At 35.9% G+C, this 26,468-nt stretch overlaps 1 protein-coding gene across 1 annotated transcript; it reads left to right on the top strand.

Moving 5' to 3' along the window:
* Window positions 1–21,172: 21,172 nt before the first annotated feature.
* Window positions 21,173–22,795, top strand: LOC128920113 (protein GVQW3-like). Its single transcript, XM_054226605.1, has 2 exons — window positions 21,173–21,424; window positions 22,640–22,795. Exons 1-2 carry the CDS (start codon window positions 21,173–21,175, stop codon window positions 22,793–22,795), a joined length of 408 nt encoding a protein of 135 aa, XP_054082580.1.
* The last annotated feature ends 3,673 nt before the right edge of the window (window positions 22,796–26,468 follow it).

The following is a 26,468-nucleotide window of genomic DNA, read 5'->3' as shown; positions in this document are numbered from 1 at the left end:
TAAAAGACTTTTGGGCTTTCCAAAGAGAGTTTTTCTTGCTTGAATTTGGACTCAGGTGCTTTATATAATTTTCAGTATTGTATTCTTCATCGCGTTTGAGAACTTTTTTTAACTTACGTACAGCCGATTTCAGTTGACGCAGAGTTGAAGGGGAACGACTTAACTGCCATTCACGTCTCGCTTGCCTTTTCTCATTTACAAGCTTTTCTATTTCAATATTAGAGATATTTCTAAAAACCTTAACGTTTCTTTTAGGTGTTGCCAAGACAGCTGCATTAGTTATTACATCATTTAATTCCATTATGCTTTCACCAATATCTCTTCCTGTACTTATTTTTAAATCGATGTTAATGTGGCAACTGATATATTTTCTATATTTCAACCAGTTAGTTTTAAAAGATGTTAGAGATACTTTTGGCTCAAATATCATGGGCTGTTCGCATAACTTTATAAGTACAGGAGAATGATCAGAACATAAGTCAATACATGTATCTACTGTTATTAGCGATCTATCTATGTTTTTGACTACAGCAAAATCTATTAAGTCTGGTATTTTGTTTCTATCACTGGGCCAGTATGTCGGCTTACCAGGAGATATTATATCAAGGTTATTGTGCTTATTTATAATAGTGTAGTACAGCTGTCGTCCTTTCGGATTAATAAGACGTGAGCCCCAGTACATGTGCTTTGCATTGTAATCACCACCTGCTAGAAATCTTGGACCTAGCATTCCAAAAAAATCTTTAAATTCGCAGTCTGTAATTTTAAAACGAGGTGGACAGTATATAGCCGTCAGATTGAGGTCACAACCTCGATTTTTCAGTGATATTGTTGTAGCTTGTAACTGCGCTGTAGCATGCGGTTCTAAAGCATGGTGGTTTACCCGATTTCTAACCAATACTGCTGTTCCACCGTGCGCCTTTCCATCTGGATGATTTTTAACATAAAGTCTATATCCCGGTATAAAGAAATTGTTTTTATTTGTTAAATGAGTTTCTGACAGTAGCATAACATCTATGTTTTTTTCAGTCAGAAATCGTCACTCCAGTTAGTGTTGGTTTACACCGTTGGCATTCCATATGCAAATATTTAGCATACTCATTTTTTAGATAATAACTTTTGTAACATTTGGTTTTGAGATTTGATCAAATCTTGGATCATGTTTTGCATGGTAGACATAAATTGTGTCATACATTGTGTAAGATTTAGAATCATATTTTCAATACCTCCATTCGGTGGACTTTGCTGTTGTTGCATTTGCACAGTGTTGCCTTTTACCACATTTGCATAGCTTCCCTGGACAAGGATATTCTTAGAATTACCAGGTTTCGAACTCTGGTCTGCAATTTCTACATTTTCATTACGAGGAATATTAATCATTTGGTTACGACGAGCTTGAATTCCCAGTGACAATTTTTATTTCAAGTCTTTATATACAGGGCAGCCCCTGTAGTTAGCAGTGTGATTTCCTCCACAGTTACTGCATTTTTTATTTGTATCCTCTTTTTTAAGAGCACATTTTGATGTTGGGTGTAAATCACCACATACCACACAAACACTGCGTAGAGTGCAATAAGATTTGGTATGCCCATACTCTTGGCAGTTAGTGTATTGTACCGGACCATTTCTTTTATGAGGTTCTTCAACGGTAATTCGACGATGGAGTAAATATTTTAAGTTATATATTGGGTGTGTTTCATTCATTTTTAATGGATTAGAGTTTGGCAACAATTCGATTTTAAACATTTGTTGTGGTACTTTATTTCTATTGAAGATATTTACCACATTTTTAATTCCAAAGCCGCATTCTTCAAAGGCTTCTTTGATATCGTTTGATTCTACCGAAGACTCAATGCCTTTTACAACAACAACTAGGCCTTTAGAGCTCTTCAGTTGATAAGAATAATAATTCTTGTTGTTATTTGATAAAAATCTCACTATATCCATAAAACTTTTCTCAGTGTAGGACTGTATTTTAGATTCATCTATATTGCCTTTTTTCAAAGGCACTATATGAAAATTATTAGTACCTACAACTTCACTTAATTTAGCAACAAGTGCATTCGAGCTGCGCTCACGCAAATATATTGGCGGCGGTTTGGCATTCACGACTGTGGTTGTACCCTTCGCATCGTCTTCCAATCCATTGCTTAGTATGGCAAATCTGTTGCCATTTAAATTTCCAGGCTTATTTGTATTAAGCGAGGCGAGTTGAACTTTTTTGGAATTTACCGCTGTCTTGATAGGACTTAATTTTCTTTTTATGATGACGTAGCGGTCAATTCCAATCTGGACAGATGGTCCTTTTCTTTGTAGTACATGCTCACCTCGCTTTGTGTTTTCAAGGAAGGCATTCAAAGAATTTAATGTTATTTGTTTTATTTTAGATAAATCAAATAAATCACGGAGCGCATTAAAACACGTCCGCACACTTTCAAGCTTCACATGAAGTGAACATTAAAATTCAATTAAAAATAAATAGATTTTTTTTGTTTGGTAAATCGATTTTAATTAGCATTTAATCGAGCAGAAGCGGGTTAATTGATCAATTAGCTCCTGTGTGAAAAGGCTAGTAGTCTAGTTTCTGCTGGAAAAGCGTTTATTTACTCAAAAAACTAGCAGAAGTCAGCGTCAGCTGATCGCTTAAGAGTGTGCTGGTTTCTGCTAGTGGAATTTTCGCAGCTAGCCGCTAGCAGATATAGAAACAGCTGTTGAATTTGTGTGTAAATCAGGAATGCTTTGGGCATTTACTTTGATTTTGTACTCTTAATAATTTTTGTTTATTAAAATTAAAATTAAATATTCATTAAAATAGTGATGAAAACTCAAATTGTGAGTATTTGAACTAGTTATGTGCACATATTAATTAATTGATTGTTTTTTTATTATAAAAATTAAATCATTTTTTGTGCCATTCATTTGCTTTAGTTTAAAAGGTCTTGTATAAAATTTTTTCAATATTATATTAATTAATTTGTAAGATGTAATACGACGTAATTGCCAAAAACAGCTCTCAGATGTCTATCTGCTTAATTTCTGTTAGTTTTCCTTTCATTCGCTAGAAGTGTGAGAGTAACCTACACCTTTTGTGCACTCTTTCTCTTCCTTATAGCCAGCAGTAAAATACACAACTTTTTATGAAGACCAAAAATCAAAAATGTATAACAGCTGATTGTTTATAGAGTAGCCGGCATTGCGTAGAGCAAAAAACGTCTAAAAACGCTATTAATGGCTAAACAAACTCCCAAAGCTTATATATTAAGGCGATGTCGTTTCGACTAACATTGTTTCTTTTTGCTCTCGCATTTTTTTTCTTTTTATCTATCGTCCTTTCATTTAATATTGTGACACTTCATTCAATTGCAAAGCTCCTTCCGATGAACACAGTCACGTTGTGTGGATTAGCTGAAGGGTATGTATGTGTTTGTAAAAGTAAGGTAGTCGTTACGACTAACATTGGGTTTAGTGCAACTTTTTTTAGCGAGTAATATGGCTGCACATAGAATAATATTATACCCATTGTATATGCCTACAAGTAGCAAAAGAATCAGCTGGATAACGGGAAATTTTTCACAGCTGAGATCACCTGTTCGATTTACTACGTATTTCGACACATAGTTTTAAATAAACGTACTGAAAATGGAAATGTTTTAATGAAAAATTTCATTCGTAACAATAATTAATTGCGTATGTATTACTCTTCCTCACCACCTCTGAGGTTGCAATAAAGGCGCGTTACCAATTTTTTTAGTATACATATATATAGTTCAAGAAATAACGATCTAAAAAATCGACTATGCAATAACAATACATATAAAAGTCACCCACAGCGAAATCTTAACTAAAAAACCCTATCAAAAGAATAGTGGTGGAGAAAAGTGTTCTAAAACTGGTACACGAAACGGTTTAAAAGCACAAAAAAACAATAATAAGTGTACAAACTAATTCTAACAAAAAAAAGTCGTCCTTTCAAAATATCAAATGAAATGAAAATTACATTCAATTATGAACAATAATTCAAAAAAAAAGACAAAACCACAGACTCATATTATATTCCGACCCATATAGACAGTTAGTCAATCGGACCCAGATTTAATTCCAACTAATATCGACAAACAAAAAAATTACTAATAATTTACTAAAAGTAATAAATATTGTAGTATAACACGGCAACTCGACATTGTAGATTTGGGTCTTTTTTAGTACCACGAAACACGCGCGAAGTGTCCATTGCCTTGAGTTGTTGTTGTTCATAGTACCAAAATCTGCACGACAACCCGCGCCAAGTGTCGATTTAGTAGTATTTATCGACGTAAGTCCTCGCGAAATGTCTTGCGTTTTCCTTCATTCTATTGCATTCGTATCGCAAATTCTTTATATGTATTTCAGATTATCTACTTGTAGGTTTATACAATGATTATACCTTTTTCAACAAACATTTTACGAGGGAAGAATAAACACAAATGGACGACAATCAAAGGAAGACGTGGAACATATTATGTAGTGGATGCAATGCCTTATTTAGGAAAGGGTACCAACTGTAGTAATATTCCTCTTGGTGAGTATTGCTTAAAAGAAATTACGAAAACTGTTCACGGCTCCAATCGAAATATTACGATGGACAATTGGTTCACGTCAGTTCCGCTCGCAAAGTCGCTGTTACAAGAGCCGTACAAGCTCGCATTAGTTGGTACATTGCGTGCAAACAAAGCAGAAATTCCGCAGAAAAAGAAACTGCAACAAGTAAGGAAGGGCTAAGTTCGGGTGTAACCGAACATTTTATACTCTCGCAATTTATTTATTTAACTTAATTAATATTATATAATATACAATTTGACCCACGAATATGTGTGTATATGTATATTGTATAAAGTCCATTAAAAGTTGGAACCTCTAATATTAGGTTAGAAGCACCGAGGTCCTCATGTTCGATATATGGGGCCGTGAAAACCTATGGTCCGCTGTTGGCGATCTTTAGAATGGGGCTGCCACACTATAAACGTAGTATTTGTGCAGAGTTCTGCACCGATATCTTCACTAGTGCTTACTTTATATATTGTAAAGTAAACGATTCAGATCGTCTTCAAAGTTCTGGTATATAGGAAGTAGGCGTGGTTGTGAAGCGATTTGGCCAATTTTCACAACATTTTATTGTGAGGTAAGAAAACTAGTACAAACCGAGTTTCATTGAAATCGGACGAGTAGTTCCTGAGATATGGTTTCATACCCCAAGGTGGGCGTCGCCACTCCCATTTTCCATTTTGTAAAAAAAGTGCAGCTTCTATCTGCCATTTCTTATGCGAAATTTAGTGTTTCTGACGTTTTTGGTTAGTGAGTTAACCCACTTTTAGTAATTTTCAACCTAACCTTTGTATGGGAGGTGGGCGTGGTTATTATCCTATTTCAACTATTTTCATGGTGTGTGGTGGGGTACGTTAGAAAATCGACTGCAGAAAGTTTGGTTTATATAGCTTCATTGGTTTGCGAGATATATACAAATAACCGATTGGGGGGCGGGGCCACGCCCACTTTAACAAAAAAATTACATCCAAATATGCTCCTTCCTAGTGCGATCCTTTATTCCAAATTTTACTGTTATAACTTTATATATGGCTTTGTTATGACACTTTATTTGTTTTTGGTTTTCGCCATTTTGTGGGCGTGGCAGTGGACCAATTTTGCCCATTCCCTCTCACGGTCCCAAGGAACATGTGTTCCAAGTTTCATTACGATATCTCAATTTTTACTCAAGTTACATCTTGCACGGACGGACGGACAGACATCGGATTTCAACTCCACTCGTCATCCTGATCATTTATATATATATAACCCCATATCTAACTCTTTTATTTCTTGGTGACACAAACAACCGTTATGTGAACAAAACTATAATACTCTGTGCAACAGGTTGCGAGAGTATAAAAAGGAAGAAAAACTGGCACCGCTATGTTCTGCTACGATAACAAGCTAACACTGCTTTCGTACATGGCAAAACCTAATAAGATTGTGTACTTGCTGTCTTCTTGTGATGAAGAAGGGGCAATTAATCCACTAAGTGATAAGCCAAATTTGGTCGAGTTTTATAATAAAACAAAGGGTGGCGTGTTCACGAAAAACAAAGAGATGACCAATGTGCCTATTAAGGACTCGCGCTTAAGGACTCCTACTCTTAAGTCATGTGTACGCGAAAACATACAAAATATTTTATCGACACAAGTCGAGGAGACTAACACAGATATGGGCCTTCTGCCCATATCAAAAACACCGCATGACGAAGACAATATGCACAAAATGCGGCAAAAGTACCTGTGGTGAGCACAAAGTTCAGCTTTGTGCCTTCTGTGCAAAATAATGATTTAAAAGTGTTTTTCTAGTTTAGTTACTTAAAGTAATGCTTTAATTTTATAACGGCAGAAAGCCTTTTATGTTTTTTAAGTTATGTTCTATTTTTTTTTCTTAGTACCATATGATACTACTAAGACTGAATAAGAGTAGCAAGTAATTTTATACCAAAATTAATCAAAAACAAGTAAGGAAAGGCTAAGTTCGGGTGCAACCAAACATTTTATACTCTCGCAATTTATTGAAGAAATTTAACCAATACATATATGCGGAATAAAGCTCACCGTATTTTTGAAAAACCTATAATTAGGTATATGGGAGCTAGGAGAAGATACTTTTGAAAAACCTACAATGAGGTATATGGAAATGTTATGACCCGATTTTAATAATTTTTGGAACAGAGACACACTATAAGAAGAAAACAATTTCCTCTGAATTAAATTGAGATATCTGAGAGATTTACCCATATTTGCGGTTAAAACTTATCCTTAAGCGCTGAGTTCAACATGTTCGATATCTGGGGCTTTGAAAAGTTATGGTCCGTTTTCGACAATTTTTTCACAAGTGAAGCCAGAGAGGTTGTGAACCGATTTCGCCCATTTTTTGTCCGTGTTATCAGGGTGTCAAGAAAATATTATATACCGAATTTCATTCGAATAGGTCAAGTAGTTCCTGAGATATGGTTTTTGACCCATAAGTGGGCGATGCCACGCCCATTTTCCATTTTGTTAAAAAATCTGAGTACAGCTCCCTTCTGCTATTTCTTCTGCAAAATTTAGTGTTTCTGACGTTTTTCGTTAGTTAGTTAACCGACTTTTAGTAATTTTCAACCTAACCTTTGTATGGGAGGTGGGTGTGGTTATTATCCGATTTCAACTATTTTCATGGTGTATGGTGGGGTATGTAAGAGAACCGACTGCAGAAAGTTTGGTTTATATAGTTTTATTAGTTTGCGAGTTAAATACAAATAACCGATTTGTGGGCGGGGCCACGCCCACTACCCAAAAAAATTACATCCAAAATATGCCCCCTCCTAGTGCGATCCTTTATTCCTAATTTTACTTGTATATCTTCATTTATGGCTTAGTTATGACACTTTATGTGTTTTTGGTTTTCGCCATTTTGGGCTGCTCATTTTCGAACTTGATCTTCTTATGGTGCCAAGGAATATTTGTGCCAAGCTTCGTCAAGATATCTTAATTTTTACTCAAGTTGCAGCTTGCACAGACGGACAGACGGACGGACGGACAGACATCCGAATTTCAAATCTACTCGTCACTCTGATCACTTTGATATATGTATATGACTCTATATCTAACTCTTTTAGTTTTAGGTGTTACAAACAACTATTATGTGAACAAAACTATAATACTCTCTTTAGCAACTTTTGTTGCGAGAGTATAATAAACTAAATATGAATGATTTTTTATTTTTAAAAACAAAAAACTGTATTATTTTCTTTATTTGATATCTTTTATAATATTTAATGAAGAACCGGTTCCATAGATTTTTAGGGTACATTAGTCGAATCGACTAACATTGGTTATAACGCATAAAAAATATGATTGGTTATGCAGGGTTAAAATGCCACTTACGTCGGAAAAACCCCAAATAGTTAATTTTATTATTGAAGAAGTCGCTCTTAATGTTTTACTTCTGGATGGTAACCATTTATATATTTTATTAAACTTAAAAATCGAATATTAACTTTTTAGAAGACGACAGCTATTGGAAAATTATGGATGATATAAATGAAAATTTTTAATTATTTTATCAAACCATCGCGGAAATTATTAAAATGTTCCCAAATGTTTGGAATGGCGATCTACTGTCCTGGACAAGTTAGAGGACGTTTTCAACAGATGCTCCAAGTATAAATCAATTTGCATTGGTATTGTCTCTGATCAAAGATAGTGCCCAGTTCAACAACACTCAATCCGTCAGGCAATCTTCTGACACCGTAGACACCGCTTATGCGGTTATAGCCGAGTCGCTTTGGCGCCTATTGGTTATACAAGCAAAGGAAGGTCCCTCTCCACCTGGTCCTTCCATCGGAGTGGAGGTCTCCCTCTTCCTCGGTTTCCACCACCGAAAACTTTCAGAGCTAGGACACTTTCGTCCATTCGAACAACCTGACCAAGCCGCTGACTTTTTATTCGCGGACTATGTCTATGGAGGATGGGATCATGTGTAGAAGTTCACGCAAGTGAGGAAAGTTTTTGATTGTCATTCACTTAGGAGTGGCCAGAAACGATTCTTCTCCACATGATTCAAGCAGCTCACGACATCCGGTTTTAGACCAAGTATCCTCTGGGTAGCCAACAGACATCCGTTTGAAGGCGAGCTAAAGTGAGAAGGCGAAGCCCGCTTATGCGGTTGTGCGTAGGGTTTGGGACCCACCACATAAAAACACCCCTCAATGAAAAGGAAGCAACAGCCTCGGATGAGACACCCCCCTTTTAATGACGACCCCTGCAAACGTTTTAAGGATAATGATATAAGGGCATGCACCTGGAATGTCCGGACCCTAAATTGGGAAGGTGCCTCTTCCCAGCTGGTTGATGTCCTCATACGACTCAAGGCTGACATCACCGCCATTTTGGTTCGTCGAGAGAGGACTTTACTGTTCAATTGCTTACTCAGTCCAAAGTAGCACCTGTTGGCAAGAGTTATTCTGCGCTGGATTTCGAGGCTGACATTGTTCGTGTTGTTGATGCTGGTGCCTAGGTATACGAAATTATCTACAACTTCAAAGTTATGACTGTCAACGGTGACGTGGGAGCCAAGACGAAAATGCGCTGACTGTTTGTTTGATGACAGGAGATATTTCGTTTTGTCCTCGTTCACCACCAGATCCATTCGTTTGTTATCGAACGGCTCGGAGAGGTCCTTCCCGATCCCTTCGGAGCTTTTGGTGTTGCTCGAAGTCAGCTTACACAGCCGTATTAGTTTTGCGGGGATACCAAATTCAGACATCGTGGCATAAAGACAGCTCCTTTTCGTGCTGTCGAAAGCATCTTTAAAGTCGACAAATAGATGGTGTGTCGATCCTCTTTTCACGGGTCTTCTCCAAAATTTGGCGCATGGTGAATATCTGGTCAGTTGTTGATTTTCCACATTTTTCGATCGCAACATTGCGAGGTAGGCAGTATGTTTTCTCTCCACTGCGAGACGACAATCCTAATCATACCAGCTGTTTTCTTGACTTTTCCGAAAGCCAATGGTTTCGGTTACGGCTGTACTTAAGAAGTTTGATATTCCATTCCCACCACGAATCCCACACCAAATTTGCGCTCCTTTATATGGCCGCTGTAGTAGATGTCACAAGGACCCACCTTCTTCCGTTCTTGTCCCGTCCATCGCATTTCTTGGATTACGGTGATGTCAGCCTTCACTCTTACGAGGACATCAACCAGCTGGTCCGGACATTCCAGGTGCATGCCCTTAAATCATAGTCCTTTATACGTTTGCTGTGGTCGTCATCAAAATTGGGGTCTCTCATCCGAGGCTGTTGCTTCCTTTTCATTGGGGGGTGTTTTCTTGTGGTGGGTCCCAAACCCTACGCTCAACCGCATAAGCGGGTTTCGCCTTCTCAATTTAGCTCGCCTCCAGACGGATGTCTGTTGGCTACCCAGAGGATACTTGGTTTAAGGCCGGAAGTCGTGAGCTGCTTGAGCCACATGCAAAAGAATCGTCCCTGGCCACTTCCAAGTGAATGGCAGTCAGAAACTTTCCTCACTTTCGTGAACTTATACATATGACTCCATCCTCCACGTATGCCGTTTTGTATAGGATATATTGATGGTACAGAATTGAAACTTGCTGAAACACCCGTTATTAATCATACGGCTTAATTTTCATTCGTCATGTATTAACAGGACACTTTGGTCATGTACATGACACTCGCATGTTCCGTACTAGTGCTCTCTCCAATCAGGAAGATTCATATTTTTCATCCTATCAATGGGTGGCAGGGGACTCTGCTTATCAATTACTGACCACCCTTCTCACACCATATCGATCGAATTCACAACAGTTGGACTATCCAAAGCGTAAGGCTTTCAATTTGCGTCATAGCAGATTTCGGGTGAGAATTGAACATTGTTTTGGAATTCTGAAAGAACGCTTTGGCAGTCTCAAAGAATTAAGGATACGAATTAAGAATGAAAAAGTCATATTCTATGCTCCAATTGGTTAATTGTTTATTGCATATTGCATAACACCTTACAAACCACTTCAGATGATTCAAAATATGTAGGCAATTCGGTTGTCGATAACGACGGAGAACCGGATTAAATTTTCTCTTATGAAAATGGTCAGCGAACTTCAGAAGCAGAAGCCAAGCGCAAACCTTTGTATTCACTAATGTTTGGTGACCAATAAAATGTGGAATTTAGACATACAATTAACAATTTGAGAGATCTGTTTTTAGATTAAAATTTTTATAAAAAAAAAAAAATATTATTATTATATGGATTATACCATAAGGTTGTACTTACCAATTAATTTTTTACCTTTCCGGAATATATATAAATAAAAAACATTTGAATTATATGAAACTAAAATTTATTGGAATATCTTCTATATATTTCGTATTTAGATATTCTTTCCTTCACTTTCCTCACTTCTTTTCTTCTACCTCAAGGTGTCCTTCTAGTTTCTTTTCTTCCAGTAGCAGCTTTCTTTTTTATAATGCAATTTTTTGCTCTTGAACTGCCGCCAATTGTCCAATCGCGGACTTTGGAGTACGTCCACGCAAGAAAGAGGATGGCGGGGTTGAAACTGGTGTGGTGGGAGATACGGCAGTTGATGGTGCAGCACTTTTCCAAAATTTCGACTTCAATGTATGGTACAGGACTCGCTTCTGAGGGGAGGACGATTGAGTGACATCGGATGTCACCAAAAGTGGCTGCATCGCTGACACGCGCTTTCCAAAAATTGCCCTCAGCTGGTCGAAATGGGGTCACATTTTGGTTATTTTAGAAAATATTAAAATTTAATTGTCTGCGTTGAAACATTAAAATTTTACCAACCTTCGATGGTTCTACCATAATCATCTTCCAGCAGTCCTGCAACAGTTGACGTGAGCCAGTCATTGGTTTTTATGTACTGCGCCCTCAAGTGACGCACCTTCCATCGCACAAGTTCCCATGAGGCATACAACTGCAATTTTTCCAAAAATCGCTTAAAATAAAATTGCGCATTTGGAACCTGAAAATAACGAAAAACAAATTAGACTAACATTTTAAACAGACTTATGTATATGCTAACCTCAAAATCCGCCTCCTGCAGGAACTCAATTATGAGGAGCACCTCACTTTCCTTCCATTTTTTTAATAGGCTGTTCCCTTTTTTAGCAGCCGGCGCACCTTCTCCATCCATTGTAATTATTCAAGTAAACTGTTGAATAAATATTTTTAATTTAATAATATTACAGAATTTTATTTAAACTTTATCGTTCTTAACGAAATACCAGCGAAATATACAGTGGCTCACATCCAAAGTAATGCAACCGTACAAGAAATACTAAAACAAGTATTACTTGAAAACTAAATACATTTTCCAAAAAATTTAAATGCACTTAACAGCGGCAGATATACACATTAAATTTAAGCTTAAAAAAAATTTTTTTTTAGTTATTTTATTTATCTACTACAAAAACAAATTACAGTATAATATTGCACCTCACTGCAACAATGCAGCACTGCACTGATGCAGTAACAAAACATACATATAAATTTTATATATATAAATTTAATTACACAACTAAATTTTTAGGTCAATTACAGCCGGTTTCACGAAATTTTTTAACCCGTCTGCTCAGCTTATGGAGAAACTTTCCAACTTCTTATAAAAAGCTAAAACAAAAATGTACAACAGCTGATCGGCTATCGAGTAGCCGGCGGTATAAAAGCCAAAAATTTTTTTCCAATAAAAATTTTAATTGAAAAATTAATTTGGCTGTCTAAAAACGCTATAACAGTTTTTGACTTGAAGTTACATAAGTATGTATGTATATGTTCTTTGGCAAAAATATGTAACTAACAACTATTCAAGCTTACAACCGTATCGAAGAAGATGCAATCCAACGGAATCATCCGCGGCTTGTGTTCCTCCCGCACAGAGGGCGCTATTCGTCAGCAAAGAACGTATTTATTAGATGAGTGTAGTATCTTCATAGAATATATCGAAAATACAAAACGTGTGTTGAGTGTTCTCACCTCAGTTTTCTATGGGCATGTCTATTTAGATGTTCATATTTTTTCTAAATTATGTGCTAAACCGTTTAGCCGGTTATAGCCGAATCGATGAGAGCGCGCCACTCTTCTCTTTCCTTCGCAGTTCGGCGCCAGTTGGAGATTCCAAGTGTAACCAGGACGTTCTCATATGTCCCTCCAACGGAGTGGAGGCTTTCCCCTTCCTTGGCTGCCTCCGGCGGGTACTGCATCGAACACTTTCAGGGATGATCTTTGGTCACATCGTCCTTCTCTTCCGTTGGGGCGTGGGCGCAAATAAGTGATATGTTGAAGAACCTCGATTTTATGCGGATTGTGGCTAGACGTTCATCCACCGGGGTGAATGCCAGGACTCGGCGACGGAGTCTTTCTCCCACCACAAATCCAACACCAAATTTGCGCTCCTTTATATGGCCGCTGTAGTAGATGTCACAAGGACCCACCTTCTTTCGTCCTTGTCCCATCCATCGCACTTCTTGGATGGCGGTGATATCAACCTTTAGTCGTATGAGGGCATCAACCAGCTGGGCAGAGGCATCTTCCCAGTTAAGGGTCCGGACATTCCAGCTGCATGCCCTCAAATCATGATCCTTAGTACATTTGCAGGGGTCGTCATCAAAAGGGGGGTGTCTCATCCGAGGCTGTTTCTTCCTTTTCATTGGGGGGTGTTTTTATGTGGTGGGTCCCAAACCCTACGCACAACCGCAGGAGCGGGTTCGCCTTCTCACTTTAGCTCGCCTTCAAACGGATGTTTGTTAGCTACCCAGAGGATACTTGGCCGAAAACCGGAAGTCGTGAGCTGCTTGAATCATGTGGAGAAGAATCGTTTCTGGCCACTCCCAAGTGAATGACAATCAAAAACTTTCCTCACTTACGTGAACTTCTACACATGATCCCATCCTTCTTTAGTCATTTAGTTATTTATATTTATTTATAGAATTTATTGTTTTTGATAATGTTTCCTAAAATTTAATTTTGAATAAGTAAATAAAGATTGGTGTATCGACATTTGAGTGCTAGTTCGTGTTTCACAATTATCACATTTCTTCGGGTTTTCTCTTAGATTTCGGATATACAGTGGAACCTCCCTAACTCGAATCACCATAATCCTCAAAAAAACTTCGAGTTAGAGAGACTTCAAGTTATATAATTTTCATTAAAACATGCAATTTTTGAAAAGGCTGTGATATAAAGATTTACACACTGTCTGATTTATTTACTTCGCATAAAGTTTTATATACTATACATACCATAGTGTTGAATCTTCGAATAGGAAAATGATCCAAAGGACACGTCTAAATATGACAAATCTTGTTTTTAAGCCAATATTGTGAATGTTATGGAATGGCTCCAGATATGAGAATGGCTCCTATTGAGAACTTGTAAAATCTGAATAACAGGCGGATAGAAAGGACTATCATTGAAAATTGCGATGAACTACTTAATAGACTTCAAGAAGCCTGAAAATCGATTCCGATGAAAATCTTTGACAACTTAATTGGCTCAATGTCAAGGAAATGTCGTGAATTGATGAAAAATCATTGTAATTGCAACAAAATATTAGCAGAACATATTTTTTACCTTTGTTTCTAAAAAGTTGCATATGTTTTGTCCACGTAATTTTAGAGATGAAATTAAAATGGTACCTGTATTTTTTTTAAATAATGAAAATATTTGTTTTTATAAACGTTAAATAATCGCCTCTATTCCCGTTGTCGTTATCGTTTTAAAACGACTTAAGAACGCCTATTTGGCATTCCTGTTGGCGTTAACGACATTTATCGAAAATAAATTGAGATTCCCCAATTTGAAACGACTATAGAAACGACATAGAAACAGTCGTTTTTTGTCGTTGCTATAATTGTGAGCGACATAGAAACGACGCGGTCGTTTGAAGGAATATTTGAAGTGAAGATGAAAATTCCAAATCGGAAACAGTTTGAAATTTTAATTTCTAAAATGGAAAAATATCCTGCATATGCCAAGGACTTTAGAAAAGGGATAAATTCTTTAAATTTCGATTTTTGGGAGGGATATTTTTTCTCAAAAAAAAAAAAAAAAACTATAGTACTCTCTTTAGCAACTTTTGTTGCGAGAGTATAATAAATCCATTCCACCGCCATCTCGCGTCGGAAATTGTTGGCATTAATAAAATTGCATTTTTATATCTACGAATATATTTAAGATATGAAAGATCTTAAAATTCAAAATGAAGAAAAAAATAGTACTCCAACAAGAGGAGGAGTTAATAAACAGATACCCATGTCTCCTTTGGCTGGACCACTAGTTAGAGTAGTCGGATTAGCCAGAAGCAAGAAGCATGAGACGCTGGAAGTATAACATATTTTAGAAGAAAGTTAGGAGGACGCAGATGTCACCACTACTTCTTTTAAAAAATCAAATAAAGATGGAAGACTAACATTGTTGTACGTAAGTACAATAATTACAGTGATAACGTTGTTTAGAGTCAATATAGAATAGCATAAAATCCATCAAGGACTGCTTTAAAAATGTGTCTCGTTGCATAAGAAAGACATTTTTATATGGGAAAAGAGCTCCTTAAAGTATACTATACAAAATATGTAGACAAATTTCGATAACTTTTCATAGGCGTTACGATATACTTCAAGAATACCAATTTAGGAACGAAACGACGATAAGAACGACAACGACTTAGAAACGACTATTAAAACGACAACGACAACGGGAATAGGGATGAATAGTAAAAACATCAATTTAAAATAATTTCATTTTCAATCAACAGTCTGCAAAGTTTAATCGTAAGATATATATACTTTTTCTAAAATCGCGTTCCAGTTGCATATGATTTGGCCACCACTGCACATCAAAATTTGAGAATAGTTTTGGATTAATAAAATGCGCTGGCGTATAGAATTGCAATGCGCTTCAGAAAATTCTATAAAAAATAATACAAGGATTGGTAGTTCTATGTAATTTTGTAAAAATGAACGATGTTGACCACCACAAAGTGGTTGGTCGTTGGAGGAAGCGAATCAATCCTTTGACGCAAACTAAATTATTTACACGACACCATGCCCCAAGGGAAGCCTTTGGTGTTCGCGATACCCTAAAGCAGTGATCGGCAGCCCATTGCCCGAGGAGCGCTCTCTGAGCGCACACTGAGAGTACGTGTGAAACACACGTATGTACTCGAAATCATTATTACACCATAGAAGCGATGTCAGGTCAGCTGCTTACTGACTTCACAGCAAGGATAAAGGGATGTCCAACTTATTCCAGTGTGAAAGCTCCTCAGAATTAGCATTTTTTATACCATTTTGCATTGTTACGAAATCAGACAAAATACCAATTTTTAGGAATTTAAATTAAAATATCCAACATTTATTACGGTTAAAAATTATACGTATCTATATTTAATCGGCTATAATCGCTTAAAGCGGTTCCTACGCCATATATATATATATATATTTAATTTAGCGATATAATGGAATGGTAAAATTGCCGGTTTTCGAACTTTCAGTAAGAAATAAGGTTAATTAATATGTGTCAAATGACAATTAACATATTTTTTCATAAAATCTTAGTTTGTTGATGCTGCAAATCACCGAACATTCCTTTAACCACTATTGAATATCGCGTTTTCATTTATATTTATTGTTTTATGTTCTTGTTAGTGATCTTGCACGACGGTTAAAAATGTCTCCGTCGCAATATTTTTTGGCAACATTTCAATCTGCCCGTCCCAGTTTCCCAATTGCGAAACATCAAAACCTACTAATTCCAGTCAACTGTCAAAGATTGGTAAGTTTTGACCTCAGTATACACAGTAGAAAACCTTTTTTTGTTTACATTAATTTTCATCTTTTAACACACCACCGAGGCGTACTTGGGTTGTGTGCTACGTTTTTTTTTGCTACAATTGTGGTAATTAGGGTGTTGTGCTAGCATTTAATCTTCACAAAACTTTTAAAGTCCAATGAACAGTACTTAAGTAATTATTAAATAAAATAAATTTTTTCATTATTATTGAAATTATTTTAAATTATTTCGGATATTTATTAAATTTTATGGTGGTATTAAGTGTTATTTATTGATAAGTTAGTTATATTTTATGTACAAGTGTATAACGCGATTCAACTAATTTTTAAATATTGTATTAAAATAAATACACCCCTGGGTTAGTGACACTATATTTGGCGCTTTCAAATTTTAAAAGACTTAATATTACTATTAAACAATTTGAATAATTTTCACTAAATAACCTTGAAAGAGTATGTTTGTCTGGTTCAAGATAGTTCTTGGCAAACTTTTCAAGCATTGGCAATGTCTTCCATAGATAGCCAGCAATCTATTATACATTGTATGGAAATTGATATAATTGAAAACGATTTCCTTCAGAGAAATTAATTTTCATATTTATATGGTTATATGTATAATGAATATTTTAAAATGCACAATTGTTTGCTGTCCTTAACATTATTCGATAAAGGGTAGATCTCTGAAGACGCCTATACTTTTACAAAATAAAAAGTGTAGGATTCGTCAAACTTAGTAAAAGCTCTTAAGCTTTTTATAAATTTCATAAAAAAACTTATATTATTTTGATTCTTGTTACCTTGGACCCGATGGTTTGAAATGCCTATTCAATAGAATCATGACATATTTTGTTTTAAAAATGTTTAATAAGGAGGCAACCACGTATCATTTCAATCTGTTAAAACTTTTATGTACTTCCATGTTTTGCAATTCAAAGTATTTTAAATATTATTGTTTGTAATAATTTAAGTAAAAACTAGCAAAAATGGATTTTTTGCTAATTTTGTGCCAGTTAAGTTTGAATAAATGTGGGCTAAAATAACGTACTACAGAGAAGTACTTGTATGAGAGCTGTATTTTATTCTCACCACATATGAAACATCTCATCTACATTTAATAATTTTTTTGCAATAATATGGCACACATTGATGTTAAAATCTTTTATAATTGAAATATAGTATAAATAAATAATTTCGCTTTATATAAGACAGCTATATACATAATATTTGCTATTTTATGACTAAAGTTTTACTAAAATGAAGTACTCTATATATATAGCACTGCGTTTTTCCAAGATGGCGGCTATCTTACCACCGAGAATTCCCCACGAATAACGTTTTCTACTGTATGTACTGTGGTTTTGACGTTTGTCATTGCGCTCTCACTTCCAATGAAATGAGAGTTGGGCATCTCTTTATCTCTGATTAACAGAGAGCAAGACGTACGGTGGGATTGTACGCATGCATGTTTGAACAAAAAATACAATACTTTTATATATTATTTCATTTCCATTTTGATTATTTATTATTTTTTTCCAACCTTATTCGTTATTTGAAATACCTTGAAATACCTGAAATATTACCTTATTCGTTGAAATTCGTTTGAAATGTGTGTAATTAGTTAGAAGTAATACTACCGATTTTTTTGCAAAAAATGTTATTTACATTAAGTTTACTGATTTATAATGTTTTCACACACATTTCTACGCAGTAATAACAGTTGATTGTATGTGTTAAACTAACGTACACTATAAAAACGATTGTTAGGAAACCAGTATTGATCATAATTTAAGTAGTCCTAAAAAATTTCAGGACCAGTAGAACATAACAATTGGTCAGTTGAGTAGCTCTCAACACTCATACACTCTCACGAAATAAATTGTTTGAATGTATGAGTTTGCCGACCACTGCCCTAAAGGAATATCTACTTCTACAAGCGTAGGAGAATCTGTAAAACTGCAACTTTCAAAGATTTTTTGCTGGTTATTTCGTGTCTTCTGATTTTTATCTCTATAGTCCCACAAATGCTCGATAGGGTGCATATCAGGAGATTGAGGTGGTGTTTTTAATTGTTTGGGTGTCCTGCCATTCCTTAAAATTGTGAGCCATGTATTTGGATCAATGTCATGTTGGAAGACAAATGATCCGCCAAGTCCCAATTTGGCCGCATTTTCGTTTAAATTTGATTTTAAAATATTAAGATAATCATATTTGTTCATTGTATGCTCAATGAACACAAGATTTCCTACTCCAGGTGCTGCCAAACACCCCCATATCACGAGCGAACACCACCATGTTTTACGGTTGCAGTCATATTCCGTGGATCAAGCTCAGTATTGACTTTTCTCCATACTTTTTCATGTCCATCTGATTCAAAAATATTATACTTACTTTCATCAGAGAAAATAACAGAATTCCAGAAATGTTCGTCTTTGTTTTCGTGATCTTTCACAAAATACAATCTTTTTTGTCTCCATGGTAGCCAGCATCAGCCAGCATCATATAACACTCGACGAATTGTTTGGGGATCGCAGGTTTTACCAGTCTCATTTTCAATTTCAATTCCCACTTTTGGTGCACTTTTCTTCGGGTTCGCCTGTATCTTCCGTGTGATAATACGCCGCTCCCTTTCATCAAATATTTTGGCCGCCCTGATCTTTCCTTATTTTTTGTATTTTTTTCTTTTTTATATTATTCTATTACTTTTTGAACAGTAGAATTGCTTATATTTATCCTTTTTCCAATTTGTCTCTGACTATTATTTTCTTTATATAGTTTTATTATAACATCTTTCAAATCTTGTGATAATTCTTTTCCGCGAGGCGCCATGGTAAAAATTTAAATGAAATTACGGATGAAATTTTTTATAACTTGAAAATTGTTATTTTGTCAACAAAAAAATTACACTTTTTTACTTTACAAGTGGATAAATACTGTGAGGCAGTCGAAAACATACTGAAATGGTAAATTGCATACTTATTTATGTGACGTAATTTTAGCTTTTTACTGAGAAAATCTAACGGTTCTTAATAACGGTATGGCATCGGATTGCCATATTTGTGAAGGCGATATTATGAGTAATGTTTGTTGTAAATAGACAAAATAGTTTTTTTTTGTTGTTTTGCAAATAATTTGACTTTTTTACGTCTACACATAGTGCATATTTATTTTTGTGATGCACTGTATCTACTTCTACAAGCGTAGGAGAATCTGTAAAACTTCGATGTTTGTTTCTTGTATAGTTTCTTTAATTTTGTACATTTGTATAAACTTAGTTATATTTTAAATATGCATTTGATTAAATAAAAAGCCAATTCTGCTCTATTGAATAAATTTTTCTACGTTTTCCTTATGAACATCATTTCCTGTCTGTCGTTATGTGAGGCAATAAGTGTAAGTTGGTCATAATTTTGTTGTCCTTTAAAATCCATTTATTAAAACTTCATCACCCCTTATTTTTAAAAATTACATTAAATATTTGATAAATATATTATTATTAAATTAAGAAATATTATATTTCACAAATTCTTTTATTAAGTGAAGAAAACTAATTAATTAGTTAAAACACAAAAGATTTTTATTGAGAAACCCTTTTTAAGAAGAATAGCAACTAGCTATATATATATGTCAAGTCGTCGATTCGACGAATGTACAACCTTTATTATTCTTATACAGGATTAAACCAAGAATGATAGAAGACAAGATTACGACATAGTGACGCAATCTGGACGAATGGGAATTAGGAAAAAAAAAATTTGTTAAATGGAAAATGCTATGTACAGCGAAACAAATTGAACATGAAATGGAATACAATATCATTTTAGTTAACAATATTATAATCAAATACATACCGAAATAACGAATATTCGTTTTAACGAAAACCGCATATAACGAACAAGCAAATTTGTTACATTGAGTACCTTAAATAACGAACACCGGGATTTGTAAGTACTCGGTTTAACGCACAACATGAAGAAGGGATATGAAGAAAGAATAAAAAATGAAATAATAGAGATATGAAGAAAGAGGAAAATATAATAAAAATAAAACTGGAAAAAATTCAAAAGAAATGTTCAAATTGAAAAAAATGTTGAATTTTATATAAAAGCTTAAAATTATTAATCAGCACCAAATAGAAGTATGAGTGTCAGAATTGGTCCATTAACAAATAATTAATACAACAATTTATTAAACTGCAATTTACGGATATATAACCCATTTTTATTGACAAAAATACCTCTAAGTGAGTACTCGAATTAACGAAAAAATCGATATAGCGAACAGGCCTGACAATTAATGTGTTCATTATTTCGGAAAACTGCTGTAATATAATTTTTATAATCAAAGTAATCTGCTTTATTACAAAAAGTTATCCATTTTCTGGCCTGCTTTTTGTTGTGTGAAAAATTGAAATAACTAGTTATATATGTACGACTTATTCTTTTTATTGTTATTAAAACCTGGCACTGAACACTTCATTTTAAAAAATAATTATATTTCCACTTAGAATTATAAATAATAATTAAGCACTAACCTTGACTTCAACTCCTGGTTTTGGTTTTATTGTTTTGCACTACTTTGCAAATTGTCATTGTTAAATCCCAAAAAAGCCAACTGTAAACGAAGGGCGTAATCTTGTATTCTATCATTATTATTCATTAGAGTTTGAGATACGTGTCGTTTTGTGAGCTGCTAAAAGAGATTTTTTCGTTTTTTGCGATGTCGAAATTGGTTGAGCAAAGAATTTGCATTAAATTTTGTTTACGGAATCAATTTTCTGCTGCGGATACGTTGAGGATGGTGCAGAAAGCCTTTGGTGATGAGGCTAGTGAGTTTCAAGCCGACCGTGAAAGTGTCGAAGACGAAGAGCGTCCAGGGCGACCATCAACCTCAACTGACGAAGCTCACGTTCAACAAATCAAAGATTTGGTGTTGAAAAACCGTCGATTAACAGTTAGAGATCTTGCTGATGAATTTGGCATATCGAAGGGCTCAGCCAATACCATTTTCAAGGATGTTTTGGGCCTCATGCGCGTCAAATCTCGACTGGTACCGAAAATTCATTCGTAATTCGTGATCATATCGCCAAAAACTCAACCCATATCGTTCCACAACCACCGTATTCACCTGATCTGGCGTCGTGCGACTTCTGGCTGTTCACCAAGCTTAAAAGACCGATCCGGGGACACCGTTTTTATACGATAGAGGAGATTCAAGCCGCAGCGAAGACGGAACTGAAGGCCTCATCTTTTCATAAATTTCATAAAATTTTCGAGTATTACCCATGTCGGCCAGCCTCTTTCCTTTTACGTTTGCGAATGCGTCTCGCTTCCCTCTTCAGCTCTCGATATCTATCCCACCCACTCCACTGCGGAACAAGAACTCTCATCGTACCAACTGTTTGAGATGGTGATGAGTGCTCTCAGAGAGCAGGATTGCAAGTCGAGTAGAAAATCGTTCGGCTGTCGGTTGTGATTGCAGCTTTTCGATGTCGAACCTTCCTTGTGTTTGTTGACGGGCGTTCTTTGCTGCACAGAGGCGAGTGCGTCTATCGTCCTTCTTTTCCTCATAGGTGCGTTCTAGGCACTCATAGAATCTTTGATCACATCGTCTTTCTCTTCCGTTAGGGCATGGGCGCAAATCAGCGATATGTTAAAGAACTTCGCTTTGATGCAGATTGTGGCTAGACGTTCATCCACACGGAGTGAATGCCAGGACTCGGCGACGGAGTCTCTCTCCCACCACAAATCCAACACCATATTTGCGCTTTTTATATGATCGCTGTAGTAGATGTCACAAGGACCCACTTTCTTCCATCAAAATTGGGGTTTCTCTTCCGAGGCTCAGTTTGGTCTTTCATTCCTTCTCACTTTAGCTCGCCTTCAAACGGGTGTCTAAAACCGGAAATAGTGAGCTGCTTAAGTTATATGCAAAGAATCGTTCCTGGCCAATCCCAAGTGAATGGCAATCAGAAACTTTCCTCACTTGCGTGAACTTCTAGATATGACCCCATTCATATATTTATTAGCTATATGAAATTAAATTCGGTTCATTGTGCCCATTTTCCTAATTAATTCGTATTTTCTGCCTTTTTTAAACTCGTTCATATTATTCTTTTACCGCTCTATCCCAATTGGGCTTTAATTATGAAAATCAAAAACAACACCTAGAGAAACTGTGAAATAACTTACATTGTTGCTCATTTTTTGCTACCAAATTTCTGTGATGAATTCGATTATGCTACCACATTCGATAAAACTTTAGAAGCAATGTGTAACAGGCTTGCTGGAAGTCAGTAAAAGCAAGCCTGTTAGTACAGCACCACAACCATCCAATGTAAGTGTTGATGAAGTATACGAAACGGATAATGATGAACTAACTAAAGAAACTGAGTGGATACTCAAAAAGAATGAGGCTTAGACAGAATGTAAATGAAGAGAAAACGAGAGAGGACGAGAGAGGACGAGAGAGAACGAGAAAACCGACTGAAACGTAAGAGGCCTTCAGACTTAGCAAGGCAACTGTAGCAGCAAATGAATTTCTCTAACATTTAGCTTGTAATTATTTTTTTAATTTATTAGAATTTAATTGTTGTTAGTATTTAATCATTGTAGTCAAAATAATAAAAAAGTCGATAAAATGTAAAAAATGCTTTCATTATTCTTAAAATTGGATTCAAAACAGCCTTATGTAACAATAAGTGAAAAAAGGAACTCGTTTTTATCGAAAAAGTATTAAACGTTTTCAAATAATCAGTATTTTTTGTATAAAATTTCAATAAATTTCGCAAAATATCTAAAATGCCGACATTTTCGGGTAAAAGTCAGCCATCTTGGATGCCAAAAGAAACTCACCCCCGGGGACACTTGACTCCATGAACCCTTCTCAGCTGTAGATTATTTATGTTTACGTGTCTCTTGCTAGAATAAAATTTTTATGCTTTTTCATTCGTATTTAGCGATATATAAACTTGAAAGGCTGTGCATGAAATAACACCCCTATTCTATGCACTTTACAAATTCAACATAGTATTTCTAATTTATTAAAATTTGACATTTATCAAGTATTTCGTATTCTCAATAAAAAGCTCTTTAAATTGTTAAAAAGCCAAATGCTCTGGCAGTGCTCTTTACAAATAAAATATCTGGTTGGTGGATAGTTGTGAAAGTGAATTTGTTGCAATGGAAGATGTTTTACTTTTTTTACAAAGAGGAAAACGGTAAACATGATGATGGCCCGCGTTAGTCAGAAGTTTTTATACTAAGATTTTTTTTCCTTTTTTGTTTAAAATAGATGTAGAGAATTAAGGTAACTTTGTCGAAATTGGGTTCAATATATTGCATACGATTAAAGCGAATACCTTCTGCCAACCGATTATCGAACTCATCTACGCGTGGCCCCCTTATCATCTGTATAAAAATCAAACCAGTATCGGATAGATAACCGGTCAATATTAAACCAAACTTACCCACCAATCCACAATAAAAACGGTTAAAACAACAAGTAAGGAAGGGCTAAGTTCGGGTGTAACCGAACATTTTATACTCTCGCAATTTATTTATTTAACTTTATTTATATTATATAATACACAATTTGACCCACATATTCGTCATATATAATGAATAAAGTCCATTGAAAGTTGGAAACCATAATATTAGGTTAGAAGCACCGAGGTCCTCGTGTTCGATATATGGGGCCTTAAAAACCTATGGTCCGATTTCGGCGATTTTTAGAATGGGGCTGCCAGACTATAAACATAGTATTTGTGCAAAGTTCTGCACCGATATCTTCACTAGTGCTTACTTTATATATTGTAAAGTAAACGATTCAAAGTTCTGGTATATACGAAGTATGCGTGATTGTGAAGCGATTTGGCCTATTTTCACAACATATCATTGGGATGTAAGGAAACTATTACAAACCAAGTTTCAAACAGAAAATCTGAGTGCAGCTTCCTTTTGTTATTTCTTCTGTAAAATTTAATGTTTCTGACGTTTTTCGTTAGTGAGTTAACCCACTTTTAGTCACTTTCAACCTAACCTTTGTATGGGACCCTCTCACGGTCCCACGGAATATTTGTGCCAAGTTTCGTTAAGATATCTTAATTTTTACTCAAGTTACAGCTTGCACAGAAGGACAGACGGACAGATGGACGGACGGATAGACATCCGGATTTCAAATATACTCGTCACCCTGATCACTTTGGTATATGTATATGACTCTATATCTAACTCTTTTAGTTTTAGGTGTTACAAACAACCGTTATGTGAACAAAACTATAATACTCTTTTAGCAACTTTTGTTGCGAGAGTATAATAAATTATTAAAAGTTATTTTTATGTATTTTTTAGTTAAAAAGTTTTTTTGTTAGAAATGAACGAACTTGCGAATAAACGACTTATGACGCTGACTGTATATGAGAGTCATTATTTCTTCCAATGTTTATAGACCTAAACTCTAATCTGTAAATATTAAAAAAGTAAACACATGAGTATGAAAATCAATGTAGTTACAATTTTACCTGTAATCACAGCTTGCAAATAAAATAACCGAATACCATTCTTTATATTTGAAGTAATACCATTCTTTATATTCGGCATCCTCTTTTGTGGGCTGAACTTCGCTGTGGCAACCACCAAAATATTGTGTCAACCCCATCAGTGTGAACCCTTCTATGATGTTTTTCAATTCTTGCGGTTATGTATTAATGCAAATAGCAAGACTATCACATACTGCATGGTAGTCGAATCCATCACAATTTGGCCAACTGTGCTCGCCCAACGTAAAAATCTGCTTTGAACCTTGAGACATTAATTACACCAAAATATTGTGTCAACCCCATCAGTGTGAACCCTTCTATGATGTTTTTCAATTCTTGCGGATATGTATTAATGCAATCAGCAAGACTATCTCATACTGCATGGTAGTCCAATCCATCACAATTCGGCCAACTGTGCTCGCCCAACGTCAAAATTTTCTTTGAACCTTGAGGCATTAATTGCAGGGGCATCGTGCTCGGAAAATGTACCACCTCTTCTTCTTATTCTTGACTGGCGTTGACACCGCTTACGCGGTTATAGCCGAGTCCACAACAGCGCGTTGTGGCAGTTTGGTTCCAATTGGTTATACCAAGCGAAGCCAGGTCCCTCTCCACCTGGTTCTTCCATCGGAGTGGAAGTCTCCCTCTTCCTCGGCTTCCACCAGCGGGTACTGTATCGAAAATTTTCAGAGCTGCGGCACTTTCGTCCATTCGAACAACATGACCCAGCCAGCGTAGCCGCTGTCTTTTTATTCGCTGGTCTATGTCTATGCCGTCGAATAACACATACAGCTCATCATTCCATCGTCTGCGGTATTCGCCGTTGCCAATGTTTGAGGGACCATAAATCTTCCGCTAAACCTTTCTCTCGAAAACTCCTAATGCCGTCTCATCGGATTTTGACACCGTCCACGCTTCTACACCATAAAGTAGGACGGGAATGATGAGGGACTAGACTATAGTTTTTTTTTTTTTGTTCGTCGACAGAGGACTTTACTTTTCAATTGCCTACTCAGTCCATAGTAGCACCTGTTGGCAAGAGTGATTCTGCGTTGGATTTCAAGGCTGACATTATTATCGGTGTTGATTCTGGTGCCTAGGTATACGAAATTATCTACAACTTCAAAGTTATGACTGTCAACAGTGACGTGGGAGCCCAGACGCGAATGCGCTGACTGTTTGTTTGATGACAGGAGATATTTCGTCTTGTCCTCGTTCACCACCAGACCCATTCGCTTCGCTTCCCTATCCAGGCGAGAAAAAGTAGAACCAACGGCGCGGGTGTTGTTTTTAATGATATCGATATCATCGGTGTACGCCAGAAGCTGTACACTCTTTTAAAAAATTGTACCTTTAAATTGTAATTTAACTTTGCGGCTCGATATATTTTTTCCAGCAACAGGTTAAAGAAGTCACCCGATATCGAGTCACCTTGTCTGAAACCTCGTTTGGTATCGAACGGCTCGGAAAGGTCCTTCCCGATCCCTTCGGAGCTTTTGGTGTTGCTCAACGTCAGCTTACACAGCCGTATTAGTTTTGCGGGGATACCAAATT

Source organism: Zeugodacus cucurbitae, chromosome 3 (assembly GCF_028554725.1).
Source record: "Zeugodacus cucurbitae isolate PBARC_wt_2022May chromosome 3, idZeuCucr1.2, whole genome shotgun sequence".
Lineage (NCBI taxonomy): Eukaryota > Metazoa > Arthropoda > Insecta > Diptera > Tephritidae > Zeugodacus > Zeugodacus cucurbitae.
This window is presented reverse-complemented; position numbering and strand designations above follow the sequence as displayed.

What these genes read in the sequence shown, in the direction of transcription:
- LOC128920113 (XM_054226605.1), top strand. Translation starts at nt 21,173, where the DNA reads ATGGTGCAGAAAGCCTTTGGTGATGAGGCTAGTGAGTTTCAAGCCGAC. An exon ending in TGCGCGTCAAATCTCGACTG is followed by an intron (nt 21,425 to 22,639) that starts GTACCGAAAATT and finishes ATAAAACTTTAG; the next exon opens with AAGCAATGTGTAACAGGCTT.